Raw genomic sequence first — 16,801 nt, forward strand, 5'->3', positions numbered from 1 at the left:
TCTGCAGGTAAGTATTACCAAAATGTATCTATATGCAAAATCTTTTCTGTGGAGTCACAGAAACTCTGGAGCTCTGAAAAACTGTGTATTTGGGAAGAGGGCAGAAAGGCAAGAAACTTTCCTTCTAGTAAAAAAAAAAAATTTTAAGGCAGATATATCTGGGGGAAGAAAGTTTTTTGTATTGGTCACTGCTTCTCAAAAACCAGATGTTTAAGAACTGGAGAACTGACCTGAACAAGAAATTCAGTAGGCTCAGCGAAAAGGAAATATATTTGAAGTCCAGAATTCCAATTCACAAAATCACCATATGTGAAGGCTTGGGCTTTGTAATATTAACTTGCACACAATACTGGCTATGAAGTGAAAAGGAAAAAAAAAAAAAAGACTGTTGCTGGGAAGGCTGTTTAATTCTTTAATTGGAAGTGCCATGGTGTGGCATAAATGAGGGACCCATTACCAGTTTAGACTTTAAGCCAAAAACAGCATTAACATCAAAGGGAGAGAAAGGCCTCTTCAATCTACATAGTGTGTAGACAACCCTCCCTTCAAGGAGAAAGGGCAGACATGAGGTGGAATACAGAACATTAGTCCTCAGGAGTAGAAAAAGACTTGTGGCATCATGAAGTCATTCTCATAGTTAGAAAGCAAAGATTGTCAAGTTTGGTCATAGGTTAAAAATAAGCAGGAATCACTAGAGATCTCAGCTAAGATCAGGCCAGGAACAGAACAGAGCACAGAGAATGGAGCTTGAGCTACACCACCCCCTAAGCAATTCCTTGGCTGTCTTGCTTAAAGGTTTAACTAGTTCCCTTAAGACAAAGAACTGAGTATTTCCATCAAAATCTACAATATGCTCTACTAACTATAACTATATTCACTTCAATAAGTGTAAATCATTTAATTAAAAGGTAAATATATGTTACCTTAAATCAAGCTCCACTGGATTTCATTTTCCCAGCCCCGGATAATATTTTAGACAGATTCTATAGGTTTTATAGTTCTAAGAACCACCTCACTTTGATAATTTATACCCATTTTCTGGTAGTAAGTTATTAAAATATCCAGTCTAGTTGAAGTTAAAACTGCAATCTCACAGTCTATTCAAGGCTTCTCCCTCTCCTTACTCATGCCAGCAACTGAGGCCTGGAAACCTAAATGGGGAAGGAAATGAAAGCCTATCTTTGACCATTTCTCCTGACCTATACTGCCTTTTCTACTCACTTTGTAGGTTCCAGCTCTGGCCTGAATACTAGAATGAGTAATAGAAGGGCAAAAGGTGGGGCACCTGGGTGGTTCAGTGGGTTAAAGCCTCTGCCTTCAGCTAAGGTCATTATCCCAGGGTCCTGGGATCAAGCCCCACATCGGGCTCTCTGCTCAGCGGGGAGCCTGCTTCCCCCTCTCTCTCTGCCTGTCTCTCTGCCTACTTGTGATCTGTCAAATAAATAAACAAAATCTTAAAAAAAAAAAAAAAAAAAAAGGAAAGAAAAAGAAAGGCAAAAGGTGTTAAGTATCTTTACTCACACTGGGTGGTCACCATGTCTTGTGGTGGCCATGCACGGCCATTGCATCAGAAAGTCTATGAGCTCTTCAAAAACCACCCCTTTTACCCTGAGGGAACCATCACACTGTGTTTTCTTGACTTGGTTAATGTATTTTCCTGAGGGCCTCCTGCAATACTCAAAGGACACCCCAGGAGGTCACCCCACAGGCAGTCTCTGTATCTACACAACGTCACCCCAGCTAGCAACCTTCGTGGGTGAAATATCTTCAAAACCAGTCTGTTACTTTCCACAGCACCAATGTGGCCCAGGAGGAACATATGAATACTTGCCTTGATAAATTATGGAAATGTAACTTGCTTTATCAAGACATATTCCTATTTGTGGGGAGTACATCGTGTATACTCTTCGCAGGAAATTGTCTAGGACAGAGAATGAAAACCGACTGGAAAGGAAGTCGGGGAGAATTGAGTTAATATTTATGGAGGACCTCCTATATATAAGTAAGTTGAACTAAAAGAGGTGAAATGATTCGTTATGGAAAGTAACCATCATTTTATCATCCCAATTACTCTGCTTTTATGGGAACTTCTCTACCACCTCCCCAACATTTTCTGTGAACTGCACCCTGACATAAACAACAACGAGCATGGCTGAGAAAATGAAGGCTTTGGTCACTCTCAGCCTGGGCCTTACCTGTCATGTCTACTGTAAGAAGGAGAAGACCATATGCATCCAGAAAGAAGAATGAAGCGTATTTCCTGGACTGTCACAGTCTCAGGTTCTATCTGAGCTTGCGACTCAACTTCATTCTTGCCTTTGGGGTCCGTAAGTCACCCCCTGCTCTCTTGTAGCTTGAGCTAAATAAGCTGAAATATGTTATCTTCAACCAAGTCATCACCCTTAACTAATACACCCTCCCAAGATCTAAATGTTGCAAAGGTAGCAAAGCTCCAAACCCAGGCCTACACGATTCCAACATTTGTTCCATGACCCACATTGCCAAGAGACAGTACTATGATGGTATGATAAGAACAAGTGCAGGTCTGGGGTGCACAGACAGATCGCTAGCAATCAGAACATTGAAGTAATCATCCAAACATACTCAGAACTCATAAAATCTGTATCTTCTGAATGTTTCAGCTCTGCAGCTAAGGAACGGTTAGAATATATTGAAGAATGTTCACTAGAGAGCCATAAAAGAAGATGAAAGCATTTGAAATGAGAAAAGCGCATAGTATTGCCTCTACAATTCAACTGGCACTTCCTATCCTGCACTCAAATCTCTTTCTCATTATGGTCTTATACTGTTTTTTAACATTTTCTTTGTCTCATCTCCCCCCAAAATGCTTCTTGAGCTTCTTGATGTCATGTTTTTTGTCGTATTCAACAAACAATAAACATTGTGTTAAATGAGCTAAAATTGAAGGCACACAGCTTGTTCATACACAGGGGACTATGAAAACAATTTAATAATTTGTTATAAATGTCTGCATTGATGGGAACTGACTTCTGTCCATACCACAACCAAGAAGAAGAAGAATTCTCACATACTAACATGAGATATTTAGTTAGTATTAGGGATAAATTGCTCCAAATTGGAGCAATTGTTGTGGAATAAGTCACAGGAGGAAAAGCCTTAGAGATTCAGCTTCCTCATAGGGGTATGGTCATTGTCTAGGGCCATTCTGGTTTGGGTCCTTTTAACTTCTCACTTAATAAAGAGTTATAGACTTGGTGATTCTTGCTTCAAGTCTCTCCAAGACCTATAAAGACATCAGACAAGAGTGGAATTTCATCTTTTTTCCCCATTAGAACATGCCATATAGATAAACCTCATATTTATGAATCCTGGCATATGGAATTCAGATACTAGAAGTTCATATCTTTAGTAAAGACCAGGCCCATGAAAATTCTCCAAAGGAGAAAGATGTTTTGAAGATGTTCTCAATTATCTGCTTAGATCATCTAAAAGTTTTGATAACTAGAAGGAATCCTCAAATACTTAAGTCGAAGCATACTATAAACATAGTACTGAGGTTTTGCTTCTAGCCACAATGAAATAAATAGGAATGAATTAACCCTGTTACCTTAAGCAACTAGAAAGCCAAATGAAATATATGGAACATCTCTTTCCAGACATTTCTGAAGAGACAGCTCAAGACAGGGACCCTGGAAAGAAGGGGAACAAATGAGATGCTCCCTGACATTGCCTGATCACTTTGCCTAAGGAGTTTCTAGGCTGCAACACAGAGAGGGGGGACCCAAACAGAGGCTTGTGATCCCACTGAGCTGAGGGGACATAGTTCTGTTTTCAGGGAGCCCAAAGCAGGTAGAATGTGTGAGGTGAAATAAAAGGAAGAAAAGAGAAAGCAGAGTAATTTCTGGAGCTCACAAGAGACAGGAGCAGTTTAAGTTTTCCAGTAGTCAGGGTGGAGAAACCTCCTAGTTCACAGAGCATTCATTAGAGCCCTTAGAAAGTCATTGTCTAGACCACATTAAATCTACTAAATCTACTCTGAGCTCACCCTAACAGAGCTTAAGATCAAGACTCAAAAGTATCTACCTAATTCAAAGTAACTTAACTGCATCCCAGAATATAATCCAACAATATTTAAAGGAATACCAAAAATATCCAGGACCCAGAAATGTAGAATTCAACATCTCCAGCAGCAAATAAAGTAACTACCAGGCAGACAAAGAAGTTGGGAAATTAATACTTCCCAACCAGGAGAGCAACCAAAAGAATCAATAGACACCAGAAATGCCAGAAATGCCAGAAATGCCAAAGATGACAGAATTAGCAGACATTAACAGTAAACCAACTATTATAAATATACTCCATGTGCTTAAGAACATGGGGTGAAACATAAAAATATTATAAAAATACAACTCAAACTCTAGAGATGAAAAAGAGATCTCTGAAATGACAAATACATCGGATGCAATAGTGGATTTGACAGAGATGAAGAGCGTCAAATTTGAAGATAGAGATTTTACCCAAAATGGAAGAAGTAAAATAGAAGATTTTAAAAAAACTGAAGAGCATCTCTGATTGGTGGGATGAAATTAAATTATGTAAAGTATATGTAATTGAAGTTTCAGAAGTGGGAGTCAGAAAAAGATGAGAAAATAATGGCCAAAAATAGTTTATAAATTTGATAGCAACTAGAGGACCTGGGTGGCTCAGTCAGTTGGGTGTCTGACTCTTGATTTCAACTTGAGTTGTGATCTCAGGGCCATGGGAGCCCATGTCAGACTCTGCCCTGGGCACAGAGCCTGTTTGGGATTCTCTCTCACCCTCTCTCCCTCTCCACTCTTCTCCAACTCATGTGTGCACTCTATCTCTTTAAAAAAAAATTTTTTTTTCCTTGGCACTACACACCAAAGGTCCAAAAAATCTCAGTGAACTCCAAACAGAAAAAGAGATGAATAAAACTGGGGTGCCTGGGTGGCTCAGTGAATTAAGCCTCTGCCTTCAGCTTGGGTCACAGCTTGGTTCATGATCTTGCGGTCCTGGGATAGAGCCCCACATCGGGCTCTCTGCTCAGCGGGGAGCCTGCTTCCCCCACCCCCCGCCTCTCTGCCTACTTGTGATCTCTTTCTCTCTGTTAAATAAATAAATAAAACCTTAAAAAAAAGAGAGAGAGAGATGAATAAAATTATAACAAGGCACAGAATAAACAAATTGCCAGAATGAACAATAATAATGAGAATACAATAAAAGTAGCCAGACAAAAGTGACACAATGGACATTATATTATAATAATAATTAACATTATATGTTAATAAAAATAATTTTTTTAAAAATGACACAAGATAAGAATGATCATGGACGTCTCATCGGAAACTATGAAAGAGAGAAACTTTTTTTTTTTTTTAAAGAGAGAAACTTTTAAAGCACTGAAAAGGAAAACAAACCAAAGAAAAAGGAAAAAAAATTATCAACCTAGAATTCCATTCCCACCAAAAAATATCTTTCGAAAATTAAGGTAGGGACGCCTGGGTGGCTCAGTTGGTTAAGCAGCTGCCTTCGGCTCAGGTCATAATCCCAACGTCCTGGGATCGAGTCCCACGTCAGGCTCCAAGGAGCCTGCTTCTCCCTCTGCCTCTGCCTGCCATTCTGTCTGCCTGTGCTCGCTCTCTCTCCCTCCCTCTCTCTGATAAATAAATAAAATCTTAAAAAAAAAAAAAGAAAATTAAGGTAAAGACTTTTTCAGACATACATATCATGAGTGAAATCTTTGCCCACAGATCTGACCTACAAGACATACTAAAGAAGTTCTTCAGGCAGAAGAAGAATGATTCCAGAAGAAAAAAAATTGTATCTGAAATATGGAAGAAAAAAGCACTGGAAATAGTAAATATATGGGTAAATACAGAAGACCTTTCTTCTTATTTTTCCAAATTTCTTTAAAGACAATGTTTAATATAATTATAATTATAATATATTATAATATATATTATATATAATATAATAATATAAATATAATTAATCTTTATAAAGATAATGTTTAAAGCAAAAATAAGAATGATAGATTGTGGAGTTTATAGTATATATGGAAGCAAAATGTACAAAAAAATAACATAAGATACAGGAGGGGAAAATGAAATCATACAACAGTCAAGTTTCTTAAAATATCTGTAAATTGATGTACCATCATTTGAAGGCACAAAGTGATTAAGCGAAAGATGCATTTTGTAAACCTACTCAAATAGAGTCACAAAAATGGATACAGCTAATATACCAATAGTGAAAACAGAAGGATTTAAAAATATACTTAATCCAGAAAAGGGTAAGAAAAGAGAATAAAGAACAATGAAAAGATGGGACAAAAGAAACAAATAGCATAAAACATGCTGAACATCATTAGTCATTAGGGAAATGCACACAAAAGTCAAAGATGTACTACCACACACTTTCTCAAAAGGCTAAAATTAAGATTTACTTGCAACATCAACTTTTTGTGAGGATGTGTGGATTGCTAGAACTCTCAAACATCGCTGGTGAAAAATACAAAATTCTATAGCCACTTTGGGAAAGAATTGAGCAGTTTCTTTGTATTATTACTATTATTATTTGAGAGAAAGAATGCATGTGTATGTGTGCACACATGAGTGGGGAGGGCAGAGAAAGAGGGGGGAGGGGTGTGGAGGGGGAAGCGGACTCCCTATTGAGCAGGGAGCCTGATAGGGGGGCTCCACAGGGGAATCAGTCCCAGGACCCTGAGATTATGACCTGAGATGAAGGCAGAGGTTTATCCAACTGAGCCACCCAGGAGCCCCAAGAATTGGGCAGATACTTACGAAGTTAATCAATCACTTGCCATATAATCCGGCAATTTCAATCCATACATTCACATAAGACTTCTAGTCAAATGTTCACCCCAGTTTTACTCATAATGACCCCAAACTGGTAACAATTAGAATGTTCGACAAGTGAATGGATAAACTGTGGTACCCCCATACAATGGAAAGCTACTCAATAATAAAAGGAAATAAACTATTGGGATATCTAATAATGTGGGTAAATCTCAAAAGCATGAGGTTAAATGGAAGAAGCCAGGCACAAGAGAGTACCTACTGCCCGTTTCAATTTACATGGAATTCTAGAAAATGCACAGTAATCCATGACAGAAAAGCAGCATAGCAATCGCTTGGTTCCAGTGGTGGAGTGTATGGGAGGGGCGGGGGGGGGGGCGGTATATGGATTTATGCCAAAGAGAACTAAGTAAGGAACATTTGGGAGGGGAAGAAGTCTTGACTGTGTTGGTCATTATAGTACTATGTATATATTTGTCAAAGCTTGTTAAATTGTACTTTTTTTTTTTAAGATTGTATTTATTTATTTGACAGAGAGAAATCACAAGTAGATGGAGAGGCAGGCAGAGAGAGAGAGGGAAGCAGGCTCCCTGCTGAGCAGAGAGCCCGATGCGGGACTCTATCCCAGGACCCTGAGATCATGACCTGAGCCAAAGGCAGCCCAGGCGCCCCTAAATTGTACCTTTTTAATGTGTATAGTTTATCATGCATACATGGTATCTCAACAAGGCTGGCTTTTCAAATGGAATTAAAGAAGTCGAAATAAAAGAGTGTCAATAGTTTATCATTCAGATCATCCCTTGGTCATCACTGATGGGCATTTCAAACCCAAGAAGTGCTGCCCACTGCAGAGAAATCCTGAAATCACAGGCTCACTGAGAAACAAATGCATGTGTTCCTAATGTTTAAAGGCCCTGTGTACCTCATAAAGCAATGTTTTGGTTCTGGTTTTGTTCCGGTAACCATTCAGTACTGCCCCGAATACATTAAATTCTTTGACAAGGAGGACTCTGCCGAATCACATTCTTCTCAGAGCACATGAAAAGAATCAAATGCATTGTTTGTTGAAGGGAACTAAATAAATAAATAAATAGATAGATAGAAGGAATTTCTATAATAACTTATAATTCCAACACTTCTATGTATATTATTTCTCTCTTTAGGAAATGATATCTATTCATCTTTAAATATAGTAAGACACCGTCCATATGAGCATCACAAATTTAGAAGCTTGAAGAATTTAAACAGAGCTGGGGTTTATCTTTGCATTGTTGCAGGGGGTTAGGGGGGAAGCATATGCTCAAACAATAGTATAGCAACGTGACAATGGTCACCACTTTTATCTTGCATGTCATTTCAGGGTTTACAAGTGGCCTTGGTAACCATTACTCCATTTAAGCCATTTAGGAGCACTATTTTAGCAATAGGCAGCTTCTATCTATAAATAACACAATCTATTCATGCACTGAGGGAAATTTTCTAAGGGATTTTCTAGTTAACACTTTGTTAATCTGTTCTAAACAAAGAGAGAGAGATCAACATGATTACATTTTAACTTACAACCCAAAATTATCTTTTTTTTTTTTTAAAGAAACGGTTAGTCTGTATCTTGCAAGGTATTTCTTTGCAATGCACTTATGTTCTGAATTAACCTTCAGCCCTCCTCCTGGAAACTCTCCACTCCCTTAGCTTCTGTGATTCTCTTCTCTGTAGGATCTCCTCTTAACCCTCTGACCCATCTTTTCTGTTTCTTCCTTGGGTTTATCCTCCCCCATCTGCCCCTAAATGGAGAAGTTGACCCCCTGGGGCTCCATGGTTGTCCATCTTTCCTTGCTATGCTACATACTCTTCCTGGGAAGTTATGTGATTCTAGGAACTTTAACTCTCAGATGTTGCCAAAATATCTAGAACCACAAAATACTTGCAGATAATCAAGCCGTACCCCCAACCAAACCTTTTCCCCTCCCCCCACCCCCCCACCCCGCCAAGTCTTTTACTTATTGGAATTTCCTTCTACTCCATTGCCAAACCCGGAATCATGAGAGCGATTTTTGACAGCTCACTCTCCCTCATCTTCCCACATTCACTCTCACCAAGTACTAGCATTCCCATATTCTAAATGTTTCTGGAATCCTTCCTTTCTGTGCCAGACGCAAACTTCATGTGCTTCATCAAATTCCTTCCAATGCTTCCTTGGGCTCCAACAGCATCCCAGCCCTAACCAATCACCTGTCCTTGAAGTGCAAAGCACACAGCAGAGTCAACTACCTGCCGGCCTAGAGTGTTAGGATCTCTGCCACGTCCAGACTTGGAACAGCACACTATGGAATGTGGGATTTGGCATCTTACAGGGATGCCCTGGTACAGGGGGCAGGTGACACAACTCAGTAATGTGTTGTGCTAACTCCACGAGGTGAAAGCAGGTGATGGGGGGATCTAAGCAGATCAATTTGCCTTTCTTCATTTCTTCATGGGCTACCCATAAGCACAGCTTTTCCTTGTGCCCTGTTTGGAGAAGCCCAGTATGTTGAGCAGTACACCTGCCAGCTGACCTGCTATGTCCTTCCCAGTGTATTGAATTGGCAGCCATCAAGGTTAAGATATCCCTTGTCATTCCTTCACATCTAATCATCGTGGTAATTCATCACCACATATTATATGGAGCCTGACATGTAATAAGCACTTAATAATGGACACAATTATTATGCTATGATATTATGTAACCAAAATAGGCAATGCTATTGTTCATTTCTTATGAAGTCAGACCATTGTCTAAAAAACTACATTCATTGTGTTTCAACCAATTTGAATCCATTTTGTTAAATATAAACCAAACATAACTTTCATAGACAAAGTCTGGAAGAAGAAAAACATACGGCCATAGTAACCTATTTGTGGTGCGATTCGTTTTTGTTGTTTTTTAAAATCTGCTTTTCTAAAATTTACACATTTTCTGCAAAATATATTCCATTCACTATCAAAATAAACTTTAAAACATCTATTGTTATGAAAGCAGTAAGATTAATAAATGATTCATAATAGCATGAATGAACAGCAAGAATAATCAATTCCAACCTTACACATTTAATGAAATGGTTGATACCTAGGAGAGCTTGTGCAGCCTTATTCCAAGTTTCTGTAAGAGTTAGATCTGAAATAAGCCTACTACAACCAAGAACTTGAGGACCCCAGGTTGGAAAATCCTAAAGGGTTTGAAATCAAACATCTTAATAAGATTTAAGCCCCGTCCTTATTAATGGAAAACCAATCCCACCCTATTAAAAGCCAATTAGGCATCTCTGCACCATTTCTAACATTTTCTTTGGAAATACATGTAGAGCCTCAAGAAAGTGGTTATTTTTGTTTTTGTTTTTTAGAAAACTTTGACCTACTCTGATAATGAATATTCCTAAGCCTGTCCAGATGTTTGAAGTCAATAAAACTACTAAACTATTAAATAGGATTCCACTCACATTTCTCAAGACACAAGCCTGAAGCTCAGTGACTTTAATAGATTATCTCTAAGTGAAATCTCTGTCTCCACTTTCCATCCTAAGTTTCAACAAGTCAGTGGAAAAGAAGACCAGGAGCAAGGCCATGTGGATTGCTGAAAAGCAAACATGTATTTCCAGGTTATTCCCTAGTTGAAAATTCTACCGTTTGTCTTTTAGGGACTGAAGTGAGGCTGCAAACATAGCCAAGGTGAGCTCCATAAACATCACAGGATGATGGCCAAACATGCCACGCGCTTCTCCAGGGTACCGAGAATGTACCCCTGTGGAGTCACAGCAACCAAAAATGGGTGCCGTTGCATCATTCAGCATTTCACATACATCCCCACACTAGGGTTTTATGCCTCTTTTCTTCACTTTCTCTGCCTTAATTCTCTTCCCTCAGCTTTTCAGCTTTCCTTAATTCAGAGCTGTATTTAATTCACAAAGTGCACATATTTAATTCACAAACTGCAGCAGAACTGGTCCCCTTCACAACGCTGCCCCCCACACCAATCTGACACAGAACGTCCAATTTCAGTTGTTGGCTAAACCTCAGTGTATTTTGCTTCCTTCACAGTCTCCCCGAAGGAAAGAAAGGGAAGTCTGAGCACTTACTAGTTGGTGAAAGCTTATGCGCCTTAAAGAAAAGAGATTAGTGGGAAAAAAATAAGCCCTTTCCAATTCTCAAGACACAAAAGGTATCTAATCACAGAAATATAAAACGAAGGGAAGAAAAATTGGGGGGGGGGGGCACTATTCAAAGTTCCCAATCTCTGAGAAAGGTAGAGTCTTCAAGAATCAGGTCTTTATTTTGAAATACCTCTCTTGGGTGGCATCGTGGCGGTGTCCTCTCAGAGTGTCTTAGCTGCCAGCTGACTTAACGATGACAGGTTGAAGGGACAAATGTTTCAGGTTTGGTCCAGCACATCCACACACTTCTGCCTGTCGCTGAAAGTGCTCCCTGGTGCCATTTCACAGTCTGAAATATAAGAAGGTACTAATTTCCTCACCATTAAATTTTCATGAATGTTTAGTTTGCCATTTAGGGATGGAGTACTCAGGTCAAAGGGGTTGTATTTGGGGCTCATGTCTGAAATAAAACTAAACTGATCGTGTAAGCTGTATTCAAAGCAAATCTGGCTTCAGCCCCCTGTGTAGGAGCTAACCTGCCTTGTTTTGAATGCCTTCCATTTTAGGGCTTTATCAGAATTACAGATACCAAGGGCAGTGTGAGTGTTGGGCAATGCTCTTATTGACTCTTACGGAGAAACCCTGACCACCAAGTGTACTTGGTAAATGAAATGAGGCAATAAACAAGGTGCTCCTACACCTGGAGTTCAGGTGAGTGCAAGACTATGGAGTGTTCAAAGTAGCCCCCAGCCTCCAATGTGGGGAAACCTGGAGACATTGTATTTTCTCAACTTGTGGAGGATAAAATTGGCTGTAAGAGGAAGTTGCAGAACACAATTTTAGAACTTTTCTCTTTATCAAATCTTCTCACAGAAAGGTGGTCATCTTTGACTTTAAATGATAAACAAAAAAGATTTCTACCATTGAAAAGAAAGGAAGGGGCAGAAAGTGCTGTAATTTAATGTTGCAAAAGAGACTGCCTTTTGAGAGCGAGGACACTGGCATTCTCTGGTTACTTCGGTGATAGCCACTGACCTTGGCAAGAGGAAGCAGTGTTTTGAAATGGATCCCCTCGGCACATTCACCCTAGAGTAGCTTTTGGCTTCACAAATGCATTTGTGCACACATCTGACCCTTTGAGCACATAAACATTAGTACGTAGATTCTAGCCAAAGTAGTGTGTAACTCATTCAAAATTGTGGCTCAAAACAAAGCTCCATTAGGATGACACTTGCCTAGTTTTTCCCTATTCAGACACTTAGGTCTTAACTGTAACAGTGAAAGAGGTAGAGCTGATCTAAGAACTTATATTTAAGATGCCCAGGGATGCCTGGGTGGCTCAGTCGATTAAGCCTCTGACTTTGGCTCAGGTCATGAGCTCAGAGTCCTGGGATCGAGCCCCGAATGGGGACTCTGCTCAGTAGGGAGCCTGCTTCTCCCTCTCCCCCTCCTTTCCATTATTTATGCTTGTGTTTTGTCTCACTCTCTCTCTGAAATAAGTAAAATCTTAAAGATTAATTAAAAAAATAAAAAAAGATGCCCAGAGTGGTTCCTCAACCTGAGAATTTATAAAGACATCAAGAAATGTTATTGTAAATCACTGGACATATAACCTAGAGTGAGAATAATATGTAATTTAATTGATATTAAATATGAATTTATATAATTAAATACTATTCTAATAAAAACCATCACAAATTCATGAATAAAACAACAAAAATATTGTATCCACAAATTGTGCAAAAAAAGTTTAAAAGAAGATTAAAAGAAAAATATTAAAGACAGATATTATCACATTAAAAATTGATGGATTCCACTGTTTTAAAATGTAAAAATTCTATTCACCAAAGACATTTCAAAGAAACTAAATTTATATCTCACACAGCATTTCGTAAGAGTATTAAAAACAAAGACTTTATCAACAAGACATGAACACCAAAAGGGAAAAAAAATAACAAAAGACTTAAAAGCATTTCACACATGAAGATATAAAATGAAAAAGAAAAGAAAAACAAAATAAAAATAAATAAAAAAGAATAAAAAACGACTAAAGATGTAAGAGGTTTTTCCACAAAAGAAAAGAAATAGCCCAATCTCATCTTCGTGAAATACAAATCAAGGCCACTAACAAAGAGGGTATGTTGGTCCGAAACCTTGGAGTTCCTCGGGGTGAACTTGAAACAGGCCGGGGTTCAGGGAGGGTGGGTGGGAGAGACGGAAGAAAGAGGCAGGGCACTGAAGATGGGTACATGGCAGGTTTTTTTGTTTTGTTTTGAAAAAAAAAAAAAAAATGTTTTTAAGGTTCTGCAATTTGAGAGAGAAAGCGAGCATGAGCTAGGGTAGCAGAGGGAGAGGAGGAGCAGAGAGAGAGGGAGAAGCAGGCTCCCCGCTGAGTAGGGAGCCCGACTCGGGGCTGGATCCCAGGACCCCGAGATCAGGACCTGAGTCAAAGACAGATGCTCAAGGCACTCAGCCACCCAGGCATCCCGGTAGGTGGCAATTTCACAAAAACAAGGTTAAGTACTCACGAGGCTTGTCTGGGGCAACCTCAAGACAAGTAAATCTCTGCACATGACCACCAAAGTCTTCACCGTTCATACGTGGCCTTAGTGGGGTTCAAAGGGTCTCAACAACGGGTTGCTCTCTCGAGACTGTGTCCTTGAAAACAGTTCCAGCCGCCATTCCAACCGCGGGAAGGGCAGGCAGAGTACACGGGGAAAATAGCCGAAGGGGGCGGGGCTTCCAATGGCCCGGGGACCAGCTGGAGGGTCTTCCAGAGTCTCGACCTCTGGATGACCTCCTCCAACACTCCACCCCTCTCAAGTGGCTCTCGGGATCTTACAGATTTCCCGTCTTTCACAAAGAGGCCTGATGCTCAGCTGGGGCTTCATTAGCTTGGAGGGGATTCATTGAACCTGCAGGCAGACACCGCAGAGGAAGATACACAGATGAAAGTAATGATTCCCAAAGTAAGTAACAGGTTTGTTTTTTTTTTCCCATCCGAGAGCCCTGTGATCCAAAGCACTGATTTATTAAGTCTGCGCTAGGCTGAGGGTCAGATCATTTGGGATGCTTGTTTGTATCATGTGCTTTGATAAAGATGATACCTGAGCAGACTCCTCAGCTGTGAACACACAACATTTTGCTGAGATGATGGCCTGGGTTGTTTTCTTGCGAGGCGGTAATGATGACCAAGGCCGTCCTATTTCGGAGGACAGCTTTTCTCACTAGAGACATTTCAGGGTTTGGTAAGGATAGGCTTTGTCAGCTGTCACATAAGGCTTGTGGGGTGACATTAGTAAGGGCTGCTGTCTGTGCTGTCATGTCCTCCCAGTCAATACAGAAAAGAAAGATGGTGGCCAAGTGATTGTACCATTGGAACAATAGCACAATTCCCTGAGAAGGAAATTGGCAACTCTTGTTATTGTCAGGTGAGTTCTCCCTGTCTCCAGGGAAAACCCAGGGTGCAGCAACCCAACCGCCCCGATGAAAACCATGTCCAAAGATCTGTGCTACACAACCACTGGGACCCACCTGGGGTCACCCAATAAATACCTGAGCAGCGTGACCGGTAACTACCCACCCCGCCCATATCCTTTAATGTGACGGAATGACTGCGTGGTTCTGGTGATATCCATCCTGTATTCCTGGTACAACTGGGTTGGTTCTGTTTAGAGCAGTTTCTTCTGTTCTCAACACACGAGCACATGAGTGCGCAAATGTTCCATACCCAGGGTAAGCCACCGGGTGGACTATGCTAGACATCCCAAATTTGAATGTCGCCACCCACTGCTCTAATAGTGGTCCTATGTTTAGGACCCTCTGGTGAGCAGTTAGATAGGCTCCCTGTACAGTCTGATTGACAGGAAAAAAAAAAAAAACCCATCCCCACTGTTATTAATAGTGTGTGCCACAAACCAGATGTCTGGGTCAGTATCAATAATATCATGGGGTCCCTGGGTGGCTCAGTTGGTTGAGCCTCTGCCTTCAGCTCAGGTCATGATCCTGGAGTCCTGGGATCGAGTCCCACATCGGACTCCCAGCTCAATGAGGAGTCTGCTTCTCCCTCTGACCTCCCCTCTCATGCTCTCTCACTCTGTCTCTCTCTCAAATAAATAAATAAAATCTTTAAAAATAATAATAATAATAATAATAATATCATGAATTAGAGGCAATCCTAGTGCCAATTCTCCCTTAATGTACTGCTTTAGTGCCTTCCGATCCCTAGCCTGGCAGGGAGATACCCACCAGGGCTGTCCTGCAGAGCTACAGAGGGACACCTGCCCACCTACCCAGCAGTTAGACCGATTCCTTTGTCAGGCATACAAATGGGTCCACAGTAGAAAGACATTTCTGCCATAAGCCTGTGACTAGATACCACAGGAGCCACAGAAGTTTAAAGTCAAAAAGACAGACACTCAGTACGAAGTCTCAGTGGGAAGGCTTTTCCTTCTGTGGGAATGACCCTTGTGATCTGATTCTTAGAGGTTAATGTGGCTTGCAGCTTTAGGAACTTAACCTGATTGTGCACACCATGCGTGTTGGTCCCAGGAGGCAGCCCTGTCAGACATAAGGAGATGGACTAGGGGTGGACTATGCTAGACTAGGACCCCATATTTCCCCCTCCTTCAAAGGTCCATGATCGCCTTACAGATAGGCTGCGTTTCAATGGGTCCAGCTTACAGCAGGACAGTGGGGCTCTGGTAGAAACTGAGCAATTCCTCCCCACTCAGGGATACAGAGTAACTCCCCCACCCAAGTGGGATGTCCTCTTGCACATTCCAGGAGAAAACTTCTCTCCCTGGCATGACGGGGCGTGGTGTTTTCTGCGGTGTGGTGTGTTGATCCACAGTTGAGAGTCGGGGCCAGGACTGTCTCTTGCAACGTCCATACACTTAGAATGTGTGTTTCAGCAGGGGATTTACTTTCGTTTGGCCAGCCAATGTGGTTTTACCTATTAGTAATTTAATCTGCTGCTTTACCATGACTTTCTTGATAGCGGACCTGCCGCCTGTGGTTACAGGGGCAATGGCATCTTTGTTCAATGTCATGTTCTTTTGCCCAGTCTTGACATCATGAGCGTTATCACCGTCCATTCAGCAAGCGTATCCGTACACGGGACTCAGTTTCTCTAATCTGTTAATGGTGGCAGCCTGGCTTGCGTGGCAATAGCGGAAAGCTGGGGTTGGGCCAGATAAGTCATACCCAGACACCAAGGCAAATTTAGGACCCTCCCTGGGAGGCAAGGGGCCAATATTATCAATTTGCCAATCCCTCGCTGGTTGATAACTCCAGTGGGTGACCCCCAGACTCCTATGGTAGTGGCCTTGGGCACTGTTCAGATCACACAGGACATGCTGTTTGTTACTGCACCGACCAAGGCAACTGTACTTCAAGGGCCATGAAGCATCTTGGCAATGTGCCATCCCACCTGGGCACACTCCAGTGGCTACTCTTCCCCTGCACCCCATCTGCTGTATCTACTGAAGGGTTACTTACTAGGGCTTATGCCTAAACTAAGGCATGGGCTGCCTGATTGCCAGGGTGTGTCAATGCCTTATAAGCTAGAATATGGAAACGTAAGGACTGCATCAGGCTCTCGCAGGCAAACCCAATGTCTTTCCACGTTTCCTGCCCCTATGAGGATTTACTCATGATCATATACCCCTTGTCCAAGCCATAAGGTTAATCCTTTTCAATAGCCTAGCTTTGAGGGGAAAGGGTTAATGACCGGTGCAGGAGTAGTCATCACCAGCCAAACTGCTGAGAGCCCAGCCTATTGGCTACTGCGATTCATTTCTACTTCCATCCAGATGGTGTCAGTGTTGGGCTAAAGAGTGACTACATGCCTGCGGG

General features: G+C 41.2%; 1 protein-coding gene across 1 annotated transcript in view; it reads right to left on the bottom strand.

Moving 5' to 3' along the window:
* Nucleotides 1-16,801, bottom strand: part of TMC1 (transmembrane channel like 1) — a 384,104-nt gene that overhangs the window by 130,241 nt on the left and 237,062 nt on the right. The window contains exon 7 of the mRNA XM_059143592.1: nucleotides 13,474-13,860. Within this exon, the coding sequence (XP_058999575.1) occupies nucleotides 13,474-13,543 (70 nt within the window). The 5' untranslated portion in view covers nucleotides 13,544-13,860. The remainder of the gene's footprint in view (nucleotides 1-13,473; nucleotides 13,861-16,801) is intronic.

The sequence above is a fragment of the Mustela lutreola genome, chromosome 12 (genome assembly GCF_030435805.1).
Source record: "Mustela lutreola isolate mMusLut2 chromosome 12, mMusLut2.pri, whole genome shotgun sequence".
Taxonomy (NCBI): domain Eukaryota; kingdom Metazoa; phylum Chordata; class Mammalia; order Carnivora; family Mustelidae; genus Mustela; species Mustela lutreola.